The sequence below is a fragment of the Impatiens glandulifera genome, chromosome 1 (genome assembly GCF_907164915.1).
Source record: "Impatiens glandulifera chromosome 1, dImpGla2.1, whole genome shotgun sequence".
Lineage (NCBI taxonomy): Eukaryota > Viridiplantae > Streptophyta > Magnoliopsida > Ericales > Balsaminaceae > Impatiens > Impatiens glandulifera.
Genome location: NC_061862.1, coordinates 92,880,281 through 92,898,324, shown reverse-complemented (window position 1 = coordinate 92,898,324; position 18,044 = coordinate 92,880,281). Strand labels below are relative to the sequence as shown.

At 31.4% G+C, this 18,044-nt stretch overlaps 1 protein-coding gene across 1 annotated transcript; it reads right to left on the bottom strand.

Annotated features, from left to right (window-relative positions):
• Window positions 1-12,418: 12,418 nt before the first annotated feature.
• LOC124919316 (cytochrome P450 81Q32-like) lies at window positions 12,419-16,845 on the bottom strand. The gene is made up of 3 exons (XM_047459541.1): window positions 16,322-16,845; window positions 13,580-13,946; window positions 12,419-13,354 (listed from the first exon to the last, which is right to left on the bottom strand). The coding sequence occupies exons 1-3, from the start codon at window positions 16,840-16,842 to the stop codon at window positions 12,731-12,733; spliced, it is 1,512 nt and encodes a 503-aa protein (XP_047315497.1). The 5' UTR covers window positions 16,843-16,845; the 3' UTR covers window positions 12,419-12,730.
• Between the last annotated feature and the right edge of the window lie 1,199 nt (window positions 16,846-18,044).

The following is an 18,044-nucleotide window of genomic DNA, read 5'->3' as shown; positions in this document are numbered from 1 at the left end:
ACTTACAAAATTAATTATTTTAATTAATTTATATGAAAAATAATAACTTTATTTTTTTATTTTTAAATATAAATATGTTTTTTAAACGTAAAATCGTATAAAATCGTAAAATTAAAATTATTTATAAACTCGTAAACTCGTAAAATCTTATTATCGTAAATTTAAAATCGTAAGAGTTTACCTATTTAAAAGTTTACTTAAAATCAGAATCGTTAACCTTATGTGAAATCGTAAAATCGTAAGATTTTAATAGTCAACTCGATATTTTAACAGTCTTAGTCCTTTCTTTCCCCTTTTTAACCGCATCAGAAAGATCAATATGTTTTTGCAATCTGCCTTGTAGGATCATTAACAGACTTTGCAGTTTCATTATTTACAACTCTCATCTTTCTTCTCCCTTTTTAACAGCATCAACTTCTTCGATAAGATCAAAGACAGTTGCTCACTCGGCTTAAGACGAGTTAGTTGATGTATAATGTCATCAGTCGACTGTTCTTTCAGCACGGTTGAGAACATCTATCTCAACACGTCTAGTTTATTAGCTTATCAACAAATTCCTCCTAAATTTATGCACACTAAATTAATTCAAATCTAGAAGATCTAAAATATTTCTAGAGTAAGAAAACTTAGTCTCGGGGAGTGGTTTCATGGAAATGTCTGTCACTTGCTAATCTGTTGACATGTATTCCATCTGAATGTGATGTTTTACCTGTATCCATAGACTATAACAGATTTGGTACCTATTTTTCTTTGGGTATGTGGCTTATTAGTCCCTTGGGAATCCATACATTGATTATTTTTATGGATTTCCCATTGTGTGTGTATATTGTATTTGGCAGATTGTTTTCTGCCTACTGATGATTCCTTAACTTTAAAAGATGAAGTTTGGTAAAAAAAATTCGACTTTCTGTCAAGTTTTTGTTTTCCAGACCAGATGGTTGCCCGTTCCTTTGGATTGAGCTAGTTGTCAGTTGACTTAACATATTTAATCTCATCTTTTAACGTTAAGTCACCACCGTTGTGATTAGTTCCATTGTCAATTAAGCTACCCTTGACAAAGCTTATTTGTTTAAGCTCGTCTTTAAATGGGTTCAACTTTTTCTTGGACTCATCTGGATTATCTTTAGCAAATCCTAGACCAGATTTGCATCCGGCATGGCACGTCTTTGCTGAATAATTAGCTGTTGGACAGCTTTTCTAGATTTAGTCCAAGAACTAATCACATAGTTTAATATTTCATTTTTAGTAGAAAGAGTTTTAATTGTTTCTTTGAGTTTCTCATTCTCAGATGAGAGCTCATTTAATTTCAAAACTTCAAGTTCATTGTATTGAGATGATGATCTTGTACTGTCATATTTATTTTTCAAATTTATTTCATTACAAAAATCTGACAATTTCTTGTACTCAATGACCATGTTATTGATTGTAAAAGTTATATCTTCTCTCATAAATTCGTTAGAGTTAAATTCAAATACCTCGATGTCGTCTGCCATGAAACAGTTGATAGTTTCTTCCTCACTTCACTTCAGGAGCTTTCATAGATTTGAGTCAGCTTCTCCCAAATCTCCTTGGCAGACGAGCATGACTTGATCATGTTGAACATGACCTTGTCCAGCGTCTTATATTGAATTTATTTGGCCACATTTTCTAGATTGGTCTTTCTTTTATCTTCAATCGTCCACTCATATCAGGGCTTCTCCGTCATCTCAAGAGACCCATCATTTGTAGTTGTGACTATGCTGATTTTCATGATCTTCATCGGACCGTCAGTAATGACATACCACATGTCATCGTCTTGAGCCACCAGGTAGGCTTGCATTCTGATCTTCCAGTCATCATAATCCTCTTTTGAGAACATTGGGGTCTTGTTTATGATAGACATGGTTCTAATGCTATGAGAATATAAATTCCTACTCTGATATTACTTGTTAGGATCGGATACAACAACAGAAGGGGAGGTTGAATGTTGTTATGCTAAACCTTGACTTTTAATGCGGTTTTAATCCTGTTAGAGATTAAAACCTGTTTTTATTCTCTTGACAAATCTTTGCAAGCTTTTGAAACAGATTCAAGTGTGGAAACGCTTGCTGGATTTGAAGCTTATGAATGCAAGATAATAAGACGGTAAGTAAATGACATAGAGAGTTGTATGGATGTTCGGAGATAAAACTCTTATGTCACTCTTTCTTCTGTTTCCAGAAAGATTCCACTAGAAGACTTTGGTTTATATAGCGCATATACAAACATAGTAAGAACTCAGGTCTTAATAGATGCCTGTTCTGAACTTCTAGTGCTCACTCTGTTAAACAGACAACTTTCTGATTAACTTACAACAAGAATATGCTCTCAGCTTATACAATAAATGATTTTACAGTAAGAGAGAGAATAATAACTTAGAGTTTGATCGAACTAGTCTGTTAGAACTTCTAAGAACTCAGACGGTCACCATTGTGCTTTGAAGCTCTTTTATAATGAAACAAAGCAACGGTCGACTCTGACTTTTGAATTGTGAAAAGATCTGGAAATATTTGTCGTACCTAAAGTCCAGATTTTTGGGGATTCATTGTACCGGAGCTACAATGATTTGTTGCTCATAAGTTCAAGAATTTGACATTGTACATTGATTTTCTTTTGTTGAGGTGTAGGCAACGGTCGAATCTGATTTATATATTGCGTATCGACTTTCTGTTGGTTGAAATCTAGGTATTAGTTGAAATAAGCTGACCAGGACGTTAGTTTATAACGAATGTTATTGTTCACTAAGTAGAGTTCTCCTTCAAATGACTGAAGCAAGACTACTGTTGATAAGCTGTGTAGAAGGGCAGAGTTCTTCTTCAAACGACTGCTGAAGCAAGGCGTCTGAACGCGCTTCTTCAGACTGACACGTCTGCTTGACTTGATGTGTATGCTCATGCTTCACAAGTCTAGTTGTCTGCTTGACTTGAAACTTCTACTCATGCTACTTCAGCCTTGGACGTTTGAAAACTTCTTCTTCAGACAACCCGTGTGATCACGCTTCTTCTTTAGACAACCCGTCTAATCACGTTTCTTCTTCAGACAACCCGTGTGTTCGCTTCTATAGTTAAACCTGCGCATAAATAATTTCACAACTTAGTTTTATTCACTCTAAACTAAGTTTTATTTAATGTTTCGCGCATCATCAAAACAATGTATAGACTTATTTCCTAAGTTCATTTTAATCAATTTAACTAGATTTAACACAAATCTACTACACCATTTGGATAATAAGACTTTATTAAAAGAAACAAGATCTCAAATTCCCAGCCCCCTACTCTTTTATTAATTTAACCATAATTCAACTCACTAAATGAGAAAATGAGGAATCAGACGATCCCCATATTAATTTACACATAATTCTCTCCATCGTCACAGCCACACACTTTGGGAGGACAAATGGAGACATCATATATGTTGGCATTGAAGAAAAAGAGCGCTCTTGATAAAGACTAAACGACCTCCCTTAAAAATCATCTTACTTTTCTAAATGGGAAGATTCCTCTCCATCTCACTGATGATCGGGTCCCAAGAAGCTTTAGAGCTAGCTTTAGCCCCTAAAGGAGCCCGAGATACGTAGACGGAAAAAACCCAATTTTAATTTCCAGAATACATGCATATCTAATCTTTCTCCTAGACGAAACTGAATTATAGAAGATGATATCAGACTTACCCAAATTAACACGGAATCTCGAATACGATCCAAATAACTAGAGAATATCACGAACATTCTTGACATTTTTTTAGTAGCCTGAATCATGCTAAGAGTGTCATCTACAAATAATCAATAAGACATGGAGAACGGAGATCATCTCGAACCGCACTCCACCCCACAAAACAAACCCGTATTTTTGGCAAACAATGTCATTCTAGAAAGGTCTTCCAAAACAATAACAAATAAGAAAGGAGAAATAGAGTCACATTGTCTTAAATGCCTTGAACTCTCAAAGAAACCATGAGAGCTCTCATTCACGATAACAGAGAATTTCATCGTCGATATGCAAAATCTAATCCATCTGATACATTTCTCCCCCATACTCATTCTAACCATAATATAAAAAACGAACTCCTAGTTAACATGATCATATGCTTTCTCGATGTCGAGTTTGACAAAAGCACATTTATCGCCTCTAATATTAGTCGAATCAATACACCCATTAGCGATTAGTGTCGCATCGAAAATTTGACAACCTTTGATGAAAGTCATCTAATTTCTAGAGATAACCGTACCCAAAACTCCACACATTCTGTTTTCTAAACATTTCTAGATAATCTTATAAAATGATGAAACCAAACTGATGGATTGGAATTCTTCACGTCAATAGTTATGGCTTCCTTACGAATTAGGACAATCAACGTAAAATTCTCACTTTTCTCAAAAGATGAAAATCGATAGAAATGATTCATATCTGCCATAATATCAGCCTTAAGGAACTCCCAAGCCTTTAAAAAAAACAAAGTAAAATCATCGCTTCTAGGGGACTTATCACTACCACAATCCATTATTGTCGCCTCCACCTCCTCGATAGAGAAAGGAAATTTCAACATTCATTTCTCAATTACATTTATAGATACAAAATTGATGTCATTTAGCTTTGGTTTAACCTGAAATGGTTCCTGAAACAAATCTTTGTAAAATTGAATAATACTATTAGATATAGTTGGTTCGTTCTCATGCACGACACCAATAATGGATATCGAGTTAATAGCGTTATTTATTATTTGTGCTTTAGAGATGCCATGGAAATACTTAGTGCTTTTATCACCTTCCTGCGACCAAGTCGCTCTACTGCATTGTCTCACCCCAATTTCCTTCTCTTTACATAGTTCAAGCAACTTGCTCACTAGATGAATCTGTGTAAAAAAATTATGTAATAGAGAGATCACGAACTTCCTATGCACCATCAATTATTAAAATTTCACGACTTAAAACCTCAATCTTGGAGAAAAACAATGCACGATCCCTTACAAACCAACTTTTTAACAACTTTTGTAGATTTGTAAGCTTATTAAATAGCCTATAGGATGGAGAGCCAAACATGACCTCACTCGCCCACCATCCTTCCACATTCGAGATAAAACCATCTCCATTCAACCACTTGTTCTCGAATTTGAAAGGCCGACTAATTGGAACCACCTCCCTCCGCTCAATAAGGATAGGACGATGATCAGAACAACTCCACGGTAAGACCTTCTGAAATATATTAGATACACCACAAAAAAATCGAGTTACTCACAAAAAATCTATCAATGCGGGATTGCACACTCCCTTTGTGTCCATTACCTCTTATAAATGTGAATTTCCCTCCTTCAAAGGCAAGTCAATGAGCTCCAAATTTTTTATTACCTCGGAAAACTCACCCATATGCTTTGTGAGTCTATGTGACCCTTTATTCTCAATAGGAACCCTAACTTGATTCATATCCCCGCCAAAATAATAGGTAGATGCCAAATACTTGTCACCTCCACAAACTCATTGAAAAAATCATACTTAAGGTTATAGAGCAGATGTTCGTACACCGTAAAAAACACCCAACGAAAATTATCCCCACGATTAGAAAATTGGATACTAACCAAAAATTGACCTATATTAATGTCAATTTTCTCAAATAAACCATCATTCTAAGTTACCTTAATCTCACATGATGCCCTGATAGAATTAAGAGTCTCCCAACCACACAATCTCCAATTACATAGATCACGAATAATCTATTGATTCATATGACGCATCTTAGTCTCCTTGAAACAATAAATACTACAACTCAAAGACTTTATCATTTTGTGTTTTGCACTATCGTTAATCCCACATACGTTTCACACCACATTTTTTTCAAACATTAAGATAAATTAATTATAATACGCCTTATTAGGCTTTGAAACACATTTTCCATCAATGATATTACCATTGGGTAGAACAATATTCTTCATTTCACTTCGAATATAACTATGAAAGTGGGGAAATCTTATAAATCTTCGGCCTAAATTCAGTCTCACACCTCAAAACTTTTTTCACTAGAGATCTATTATCATTCAAAATAATATTACGAGTCGAGAACTCTACACAAGCCTCCTCCTCGGCATTGTACTCAGGATCAGACTTAAAGGATTCTTCCTCAAAAACCTCATGAATGACCACAGTCAGCTCTCCAATTTGATATAGGGATTTTCTTGGGGTAACATTAGTCGTACTAGAAAAGGGGACCAAATATCATCCCGAACCCTTTCAACATGCTCCAAATTATCAATTAAATATGAGATTGGATGTGAGACCGGGGGCACCCTAACTTTGTTTGAGACTAAATGTAAATCATTTCCCAGAGGGCAACCAACGGGAGACACATGGTTAACAGTCTCAGTCACATGCAAAAGAGGAGAAAAATACCCAATATTCGCCTCAACCGTTTGCATCGCAGACGAATACTCCATAACCTTAATATGACCCTTATTTTAGGTGGGACATTCATGAGAAAGATGAGTCGAATATAGCGGTGGAATAACTTCGGACACAACCTCATGACCCACCTCTTTGCCTAAACACACTATGACATACGCGACATATAAGGCATCAAGACTCAATACCTGATTAAGATCCTCCACAAGTGTTAATCATTCAACATTAGCGAGCCCATCTAAACAAATCTAATCCACATAGAAATGAGTCACCACTAATTTCTTAATGCATGCTCATAATGTCGTCGAACTCGTAGGATGAGTTGTCGATAAAGGTTTGACAATGATATCATTGTTATGACCAGAACAAGAACTAATATTTGTCGTTATTAAACCATAACCTTACAATCATGTGTTCCATTATCCAAAAAAACGACTTCTGGATATTTGACGTTCGGCTCAATAGGGGACACAAGAATTCGGAACCATCCTTCATCGTTCTCGTTTTTATAACTCTCATCACACTCAATGAACCCACCAATATCATCCCCTACTCTATGGAGAAGATTAGAGTTTCATAACAATATAGACATTCCAAACAAACGAATCCAAATAACATTCTAAGTTGAACCTGGTTTAGACCTCCTAGTGACATGCTCTGTTTGATACGATTGTTTATTAAATTTCACAACATCAGAAATATCACTCTTTTAAGCTGCAATTTCTCAGTGACAACTAATCAACCATTAACAAGTCGACGAAGTCCATCCTCCACCAATAGAATTAAATAATTTGCAATCGACATTATAAACATTCTTTTAAACTCACACCATAAAATAATGTACCTTTCATGTAAATGTGAATTGTAGCCACCATAAAGTAAGTAATGTGATTTATGATATAAGGCGTCAAATAATATTTGATTATGTTAATTAAAATATGTTATTGTGTTTGACAATGATGTTTTTAGCAAATTAAAATTGTATGCTATGCTTAATAAGTTCATTAAAAACATCATTGTCAAATAAGTTAATTATTCTATTTAAGATGTTTAAGGAAGCTGATTAAAAACATCATGGTCAAACATAGTAAATTATTCTATTTAAAGGGAAAATGTAGTACTATGCTTAAATAAGTTTATTAAAACATTGTTGTCAAACAAGTCAATTATTCTATTTAAAGGATGCTTAAATAAGTTGATTAAAAACATCATTGTCAAACATATAAATTATTCTATATAAAGGGCAGATGTAGTGTGTTTAAAAATTATGTTTGTTCTTAAGAATCAGATACATTTTTAATTTGATATAATAATTTTAATAAATATATATATATATATATGCAATTTATTTGGTACAAATTAATGCTGACTCTGTTATGTTAAAACTAAATGAATCAAGTTCTTAACACACACAAAAAAAATGATTGGATAACATCTTTAAAAACTTCAGATTTGTTTTTAATTTTTAGAGAATGAATTAAAAAAAAGGTCCAAATTGATCATAAAAAGTTGTTTTTTAACCTAAGATACAAATCCTACCAATTAATTAAGTAGATTCACATAAAATAAAAGTATATAAATTATCGAGTTAACTTTTAAACTCACTCTTACCATTTTAAATAAAGTTAACCAGTTTAATTTTATCTAAACTCTTAAATAGTTAAATTTTACGATTTTAAATTTACAATAAAATTTTAGAGTTTTAAATAGTTTTAATTTTATGATTTGTACTATTTTACATTAAGTTATAAACTAAAAACAAGTTATTATATAGTGTGATTTATTAATTATCATTAATTAATTACTTTTATATTTATTTAAATATATATATATTAATGGTTAGATATATAAAATACTTAATTATATAATAATAATAATAATAATATATAACTAATATTTTTTTAAATTAAATTTTTACTTGAAATAACTATAAGGGTGTGTTTGATGAGGGGAATTGGAATTGGCATTGACATTGAAATTCTAATTCCAATTCCATGAGAATTGGCATTAAATTACAATTCAACTCCTATGTTTGAAAAATTTATAGAATTGTAATTCAATTCCAAATCCTATGTTTGGGAAAATGATAGAATTGTAATTCAATTCTAATTCCTATATTTGTAAAATAAAATATCGGTTCAAAATATTAATTTTTTAAATATGTTTTTACGTTTTTGGCACGTTTAATACGTTTTTCACACGTTTTTATACATTTTTCACGATCTTCACACGTTTTTCACATGTTTTAACAAGTTTAACATGTTTTTCAAGTTTTTCACACGTTTAACAAGTTTAACACATTTTTCACACGTTTTTCACATTTTTCACACATTATAACAAGTTTAACACATTTTTCACGTTTTTGACACGTTTTTAGCATGTTTAATACGTTTTTCACACATTTAACATGTTTTTCACGTTTTTCACACGTTTAACACGTTTTTGGCATGTCTAACACGTTTTACACATTTTGACACGTTTAACACATTTTTTCACGTTTTGGCACATTTAACACGTTTTTCACACGTTTTTCACGTTTAACACTTTTTTCACATTTAACACGTTTTTCACACGTTAAAATGTTTTTCACGTTTTTGGCACGTTAAACACATTTTTGGCATGTCTAACACGTTTTTCACACGTTTTACACATTTTTGACACGTTTTTTACGTTTAACACGTTTTTCACGTTTTGGCACGTTTAACATGTTTTTCACATTTTCACACATTTTTTACATGTTTTAACATGTTTTCACATGTTTTTCACGTTTTTCACACGTTTTTACACTTTTTTCATGTTTTTTACACGTTTTCACACGTTTTTCACATTTAACACGTTTTCACACATTTATCATGTTTTTCACGTTTTTGGCACATTAAACACATTTTTGGCATGTCTAACACGTTTTCCATACGTTTTACACATTTTGACACGTTTAACATATTTTCACGTTTTGACACGTTTAACACGTTTTTCACACGTTTTAACACGTTTTTTCACATGTTTTAACACGTTTTCACGTTTTTGGCACATTTTTCACGTTTTGGCACGTTTTTCATGTTTTCACACGTTTTTGGCACATTTAACTCGTTTTTGATATTTTTAATACATTTAACATGTTTTTCACATGTTTTGATAAGTTTAAAACGTGTTAAACGTGTCAAAAACGTAAAAACATGTTAAACATATCAAAAATGTGTTAAACGTACCAAATAAGTGAAAAACTTGTTAAACGTGTCAAAACGTGAAAAACATGTTAAACGTGTTTAAAACGTGTTAAATGTGTTAAAAATGTGTCAACCGTTTCAAAAACATAAAAACATGTGAAACGTGTCAACAACGTGTTAAACATGTTTAATGTGTTAAAAACGTTTTAAACGTGTTAAAAACAAGAAACTTGTCAAAAACGTGTTAAACATTCCAAACATGTAAAAAACTTGTTAAACGTGCCAAAACGTGAAAAACGTGTTAAATGTGTCAAAAATGAGGTAAATGTGTCAAAAGTATAAAAAAATGTGTTAAAGGTGTCTTATTCGTGAAAACTTGTTAAACGTGTCAAAAACGTAAAAAAACGTGTTAAATGTGTCAAAAATATGAAAACGTGTTTAATGTGTCAAAAACGTGTTAAATATGTGAAAACTTGTTAAACGTGTCAAAACGTGCAAAATATGCCATAATGTAAAAAACGTGTTAAAAACGTGAAAATCATGTTAAACGTGTCAAAACGTGTTAAACGTGTCAATGACGTGAAAAACGTGTTAAATGTGTCAAAAACGTGTTAAACATGTCAAGGACATGAAAAACGTGTTAAATGTGTCAAAACGTGTTAAACGTGTCAAAAACGTGTTAAACGTGTTAAACGTGTCAAAAACGTGTTAAACATGTTAAAAACGTGAAAATCATGTTAAATGTGTCAAAAACATATTTAACGTATCAAGAACGTGTTAAACGTGTCAAGGACGTGAAAAACGTGTTAAATGTGTCAAAAACGTGTTAAACGTGTCAAGGACGTGAAAAACGTGTTAAACGTGTTAAACGTGTCAAAAACGTATTACACGTGTCAAAACGTGTTAAACATGTTTAAAACGTGAAAATCATTTTAACGTGTCAAAAACGTGTTAAACGTATCAAGAACGTGTTAAACGTGTCAAGGAGGTGAAAAACGTGTTAAATGTGTCAAAAACGTGTTAAACGTGTCAAGGACGTGTTAAACGTGTTAAATGTGTCAAAACGTGTACACGTGTCAAAAACGTGTACACGTGTCAAAAACGTGTTAAACGTGTTAAAAACATGAAAAACGTGTTAAACGTGTCAAAAACGTGTTAAACGTGTCAAAAACGTGTTAAACGTGTCAAGGACGTAAAAAACATGTCAAATGTGTCAAAAACATGTTAAACGTGTCAAGGACGTGAAAAACGTGTTATATGTGTCAAACGTGTCAAAAACGTGTTAAACGTGCCAAAAACGTGTTAAACGTGTTAAAAACGTGAAAATCATGTTAAATGTGTCAAAAACGTGTTTAACGTGTCAAGGACGTGAAAACGTGTTAAATGTGTCAAAAACGTGTTCAACATGTCAAGGACGTGAAAATGTGTTAAATGTGTCAAAAATGTGTTAAACGTGCCAAAAACGTATTAAACGTGCCAAAATATGAAAATATGTTAAACATGTGAAAAACGTGTTAAACGTGTTTAATATGTGGAAAACGTGTTAAACATGTCAAAAACATGAAAAACGTGTTAATTTGAAATTACAATTCCGACCTAAAAAGATTAGAATTTAGAACTATCAAATTACACTATATTGAATTTCATTGAAATTCTAATTTCAATTTCAATTCTTAATATTAAAGTGTCTAATCAACATAAGAATTAAACCCTCCAATTCCAATATTATTCAACCCAAAACACTTCTGAATTATCATATTAAGGGAGTCAATGTTTTAAGAGATTTTCAATTTGGGAACCTAAGCCCAACCCACAACTCTTTCTTATGTCAATCTCAAGTCATGTCATTGTTTCTTTTTATTCTACTTATGAGTTATGTCATGTTTTGATTTTAACAAAATAAAGATCTTATCCTTATAAAAAGGGCCTATGTCAGGGGACAAAGTGCCATAACTAGTTTGTAATTTTCACAAACTGTGTTGAATGAACTGGTATTAAAAAATATATGATTCTAATAAAATAGACCAACACTATACATACAATACAGTAAATTACATGAGATGAGAAGCAATATTCAAAAACTCAACACAAGAAGCATCCATCTCCGTTTGAGACGAAACATTGGAATAAGACCTTAAAAACCAAAATAGGCATTTGAGAAGAAACCTAGGCATAAAACCTTGAAAACCAAAATAAGCCAATCGATTTTGAGTAGATGATGAAGGTAGAAACTAGGTATTATCTTGTATTATATTGTTTGTTGCTATTAAATTAGACCCTCACACACACAAATAACACTCGCCCACAAGCTCTAAAGAAAGAAAGACGCAATAAAAAAAAAGGGTTGGTTCAGATCTTGTGAAGCCAAGTTGTTGGAAGGCCTAAGTCAATATAATAAACATATATATATATATATATATATATATATATATATATATATATATATATATATATATATATATATATTCTAATATTATTAGAAAATTAATATGACAAAGTTAACCAAGTTTGTAATCGTCTTTCTCAAATGGTTAATTCATTATATTTTAAGTATTTTAACACTTTGGTTTGTTTTTATCAATAAGCTTAAACGGCTATCATACCTATCATATTTTTTAATATTCAAAAAACAAAGACAACTAGAGAAACACTTGTAAAGCAACAACCAAAAACAGAAACAAATAAATTAATAACATAATTACATAAACAATAAACAACATTAACATGGACAATGGGGTCAAATGTGGGGGCTTGAATGGGTTGGCCTTCACAACCTCATGAGCTAGAAGACGTACTGCTATTATGTGGACAATAGAAGAAACATATTCATTCCAAGAAACAAACATTATTACAACAAAAACATATATGAGTTATATAATATTAAATGGATTAAACATGCATGTAGCTAAATCTATAGATAGACATTGGCACCAGAATCAAATTCATGAAAGTGTCAATGAGCTCTTGCTCTCCATGAATTGGATCATTATCATGAGTCGACAACTACATACCAAACTAACGCTTGACACGTCCTATTACAAAATATATAGGTTTCATTGCGCGCAAATATTTCGTGTTTCAAAGGCTATAGCTAGAAACAAAAAGAGTGCATAACATGAATACATGTTTTATTATTAACATACCTTCGCAAATGATTCTAGTTTAGATCCGTGAAAGTCTGACACAAGATGTCCCGAGGTTTGCACATGACTTTTAGTGGTTCAGCTTTGGGCAGGGTAATTCCTTTCCCCTCACTCAGATCAACTTTTTCTTCACCAACCCTCTTCCATTCGAAGCAATGGATCAACGACCCTAAGGCCAGGCCCACGATTCGCTGGGCTAGAGCAGCTCCCGGACAAGCCCTTCTCCCCATTCCGAAAGGTATTATTAGCTTGTGTCTTTCACTTTCATTGCCTTCGAATCTCTCTGGATTGAATCGCAATGGTTCATCCCAAACATTAGGGTCCCTATGCATGGCCCATGCATTAACCATAAGTAGGGTTCCACGTGGCACATCGTAGCCTGCCACCTTGCAATCATCAGAGGAAAAGTGGGGCAAGAGGAGTGGCACCGCAGGGAATAAACGCATAGTCTCATATATGATGCATTGGAGGTAAGGCAACTTAGCAAGATCTGGTTCATTCAAAAAGCGATCTTGACCATCGATGCAATTGTCTATCTCATCTCTCGCCTTTCTTAAAACCTCGGGGTGGTTTACTAATAGAGTCATTGCCCATTCTATTGTTACCGATGATGTGTCTGTACCAGCTACTAACAATACCTGATCAAAACAACAAAAATTCAACAAGATCGAACAAAATAGATTTTAGTGTCATTTCAGGGTTGTTAAATTGGAAAGAATTTGAACTTTAGAGTTTGAGGCCTGAAGTTTGATTCATGTTTAAAACATCTTAATTGAAACCAGGTCATAACAACACCTTTTTTTGAAGAATAAATTTCGGGTTTAAAGAAAATAGTACTAATACTTATAAGGCTGGTTACCCACCAATATAAATCCTTTGATGATTTCGTCGGTGTAGTATTCGGGTTGTGATTCTTGTAAAGAGAGTAAGTGATCGACCACAGAGTTTCCATTTTTGTTGAGACGACAACCTTCTATAAGATTTTGGAGGAATGTATCCATCTTATTATGGACCTTTCTTACATTCTTCTCGAAATTCCCATAATCAATCAACTTTAGAATTGGAAAGAAATCTCCGAGATTGGATATCCCACCATATTGAAGAACCTCTTCTATAAGTGCTCTAAACACGCTAGCTTCATGGTTGTTTGAAAGTTCTTCTTGACCATAGTATCTTTTTCCGGTCATCATTCTCATAACGTTGTTATATGCAAGCTCCTTTAAAGTTGACCTAAAATTATAAGTTTAATTTAATTATATATATACATATATAATAAAACATAACGCAAGAATCTAAATATTGAATCTACATTACTTAACTGACAAGACAAATCAAATACATGTTGTAATTACCAAGTTGCCTTCAATGCTTATGCCACCAATCATTTTTGGACATTGTGGTATATATATATATATAAATGTAAAGACTAATATAAACTTGTTGACATCCCATCCATTTCTATAGGGTTTGTTGGGTTCATTCGTTTTTCCACAAAATTGATCAAAATACCATTACAATTGGATTAGATATAAGGCTTTATTTGAAAATGTGGCTGCATACTTCTTGGTGAGATATTTCATTGAATTCTGAGATATAGATACTGAAATATTTGACATAATTGCACAAATAGGACGAATAGTGCTTGAAAACACTTTTTTTTTTTTATCTAAATAATAATAATACTCAACAATGATGACATAGTCTTTGTGACAATGTTTGAAGATATTTTTTATTTGTTTTAACATATACATTTGATATTAAAGTGATAAGATAAAATTCATAAATTTGTTTGATACCAAGATTTTATTTTTTTGTTTAATAAATTTTATAAGTAAGATAGATGTGTACAAATCTGAAAAGTGAACATATTTTTGTGAAGATGATAAATAATAGAACACATCTAGAATAACAAATTTTATAAAAACATTTTCCTACTTTGCTTCCCACTTAATTTAGTCATTAAATGAGATTTATATTGTTTATTTCATTAAAGAAAATTGAACCCAATATATATCTTATAAATATAAACCACTATACTATATTACTATTATTTTTTTAAATTTATGATACATACAAATTTGAAAGATAATAATATATATTTTTTATTTTAAACATAGTACAAAACTTACAACATAAATCCGTGTCAAAGTGATTTGTATGTATCTTAAAGGAAGTGGATTTAGCTTCTTATTTTTTCTTTGAAAAGTATGGACCAATTTCAACCAAAATAATGAGTCATTATTCCTATTATTTTGTGTGGGTCACATGGTTAGAAAATAATTGGTCATTATTTGTGGTGGGTCACATTGTTAGAATCCATATTCATTATATATGATATCTTTATCTTTTGGAAACACGTTTATGAGTTTGAAAAATAATTTATAAATTGATATTAATAAATATAATTGAAAATGATTTAAAATTTTAATTTATAAGTTTTCAGGTATATTAATTTTATATTATTATATTATAAAATATATTTTTATTTATTTAAAATTGAATGATATTAAATAAAAATATTTTATTATGTGCCGATAATCAGTAATGTGCTACGTCGGCACAATTTAGATGCTAAAGAATTTATAAATACACTCCTTTTCAATCATTTTCAAACAAGGCTTATAAAAATATTATTTTTTAAATTAAAATTGTATATAATATATAAAACTTATAAATATTCATAATTATATGCTTTTTATTTTCTTTTGTAACAAGGTTATATAAATATAGTTATTTTTAATATTATATATATATAAGATTAAATGAAATTAAAATTAAGACAATAAAATCTCAAATTATAAAAAATAATTTGAAACTATTTAATTATCAAAATATGTAAATATTAGAATCAGTTTTATTTATTTATAAGTCATGATAATGACATACTCTTCTATTTCCCTTTAAATAACATTATAATAATTAAATTATGATTAAAATAATATTTTTATATTAAATAATAAAAAATACTTTTACAATTAAATCTTGATATAAATATAACAATTTTAAATAAGTTATAAGATCAATTAGATAAAACAAAAAGCCATTGAAAAAAATTGAGAGTTGTAGATGGAGATAAATCAACATCCACAACCACAAAGTAATACTAAGAGTTTTCAAATAGGATTCTTATTTGGATGTATATACGTTTCCATACATAGCCAAGTCAAGAATGAGGATATTTTTGAAAAGTAAACATTGAATCATCCATCACTTTTTCTATTTAACCTGTTAAAATATACTAGACGTGGCCAGTTTTCCATTTTTCACCCCTGTAAGTTTTTGTTATCCTTCTTTCCATTTATACTTATCCCCGGAATGTTTCAATCGTGGGCTTAAAAAATAAATGTACGGGATACTATATTAAGACTACTTGATGCTACATAAACCTATCATGTTATTCCTATCTTCATAATTCAGGAGTTCCGCCCGCAACTGGTTGTGGTTAAACTGTTTATATTCATAAATCATATAAAACTATTTGATAAAGGAAAAAGATCCGAAATATGTTTTGAAATGGGTTTAAAACAGATGTTTTAACAATTCTTCCCCTATTTACAGATCCAGTTTTCACTAATGAATAAGGATATGATCAGTGTATTAATTACCTTATTTGGACGCGGGAAAATCCGCCATTTGAGAGACGGTAGAGTTCACGAAGCATAAACCTGACCTCTTCTCGCCGGATGAACAAGAACCCGTTGAGTCGGTTGGAGGAGAGCAAATCCACCGTCATTAGTCGCCGGAGGTTACGCCAGTGATCACCGTAGGGGGAGGATGTAACCGTCGTGTAATTGTAACCAAAATACTTTGTAACCACGAATTTGGGTCGATTTGCAAAAATGATATCGTTTTTTGTTAAACATTCTTCAATCGTGGAAGGAGACGAGACGATGACCGCTAACTGGGTTCCCAGTTGTAGAGAGAAAATTGGACCTAATTTTTGGGATAGATTTTGAAGAGATCTGTGTGCTGGGAATTTGAGGAGATGAAGATGACCGATTAAAGGGACGGACGGTGGACTCGGTGGAAGGTTTCGGCGATGGCGGTGAGATAAGACTGATTTTAGGAAGATGAAAACCAGGACAGAGGAGGAGAGAGAGATAAGTATTAAACTTGTTTGATCCATCTTTTGTTTCTTACCTTCAGGATAAGACATTTTATATTGAGAGAGTTTGATTAACATTTGTCTTCTTCTTTTTTATGAGCTTGTTTGATTTTTATTTTTTAAATACTTTCTTTGATAAAAATAATAATAATAATAAGATATTTGGGTTAATTTAATTTATTATTAAAAAATAGTTTTAGTATTTAAAATTTAAATTTAATAAAAATAAATAAAAAGTATTTTAATTGATACAAGGAGTTTTTTGATTATTTATCTTGGGTGGGCTTCATTTAGAAAAAATAATTAATGGTAAAATTGTGACAATATCTCACAATTTATTTTTATTTTTTTAATTATTTCATAATTTTTATCTCTCATTTTCAAACAAAAAAATCATTCACTCGTTTTTGAATTCGTTATAAAATATATTGACGTGACAGAACAAAAATTTATTAAAAAAAATAATAAAATCCTTAAAAAAAACAAGACTCGAATAATAATCAATTCTCAAATTAACTTAGTTTATCGTTCAACTTTTTAAAATAACTTAGTTTTTAACTTTCCAAACTAACATAATTTATTCTTTCATTCTCAAATTAACTTCTTTTACTATTCAAACTTAATTTTTTTTGTTTTTTTTTAATTAATTAATATATTTACATTTGAACTCATTATTATATATTTCAAAAGAAGTTGATCAGATCACAGACCGATTTTGATGGAACATCGTATGATGGAGAGAACATGTCGACCATTTTGATTCGAAAATAAATTATTGATCAAGGAAGACTTTATACCAAATGTGTAATCATAGTAGGTGAGTCAGACATTAGTTGGTTCTCCGTCGAATAAACTCTTTTGTGAATTTAAAGAAACTACTTAATCTTCTCAAAAGTTGGTTCATGAGAGATCGTACTTTATTTTGTGCTAAAATCAATTACTTATGTAATGGAATTAATGTCATTGATGGGCGGAGGAGTTCGTAAACTCTCCACTCAGGAAGTTAGTTCTTATATTCACATTGTTAGTAAGTTGCTCGATATGTGTAAGGAGGAAGAAATTGTGGCACGCCAACGAAGTAGATCTACATGGTTAAAAGTCGGAGATAGAAATACCAAAATTTTGAATTGGATCTCTAATGCGAAAGAAAGAAATAATGTGATTAATTTGATCTCGATCGAAAGGGAAGTTCATGATAGTGAATTAGAAATTTCTACGAGTAT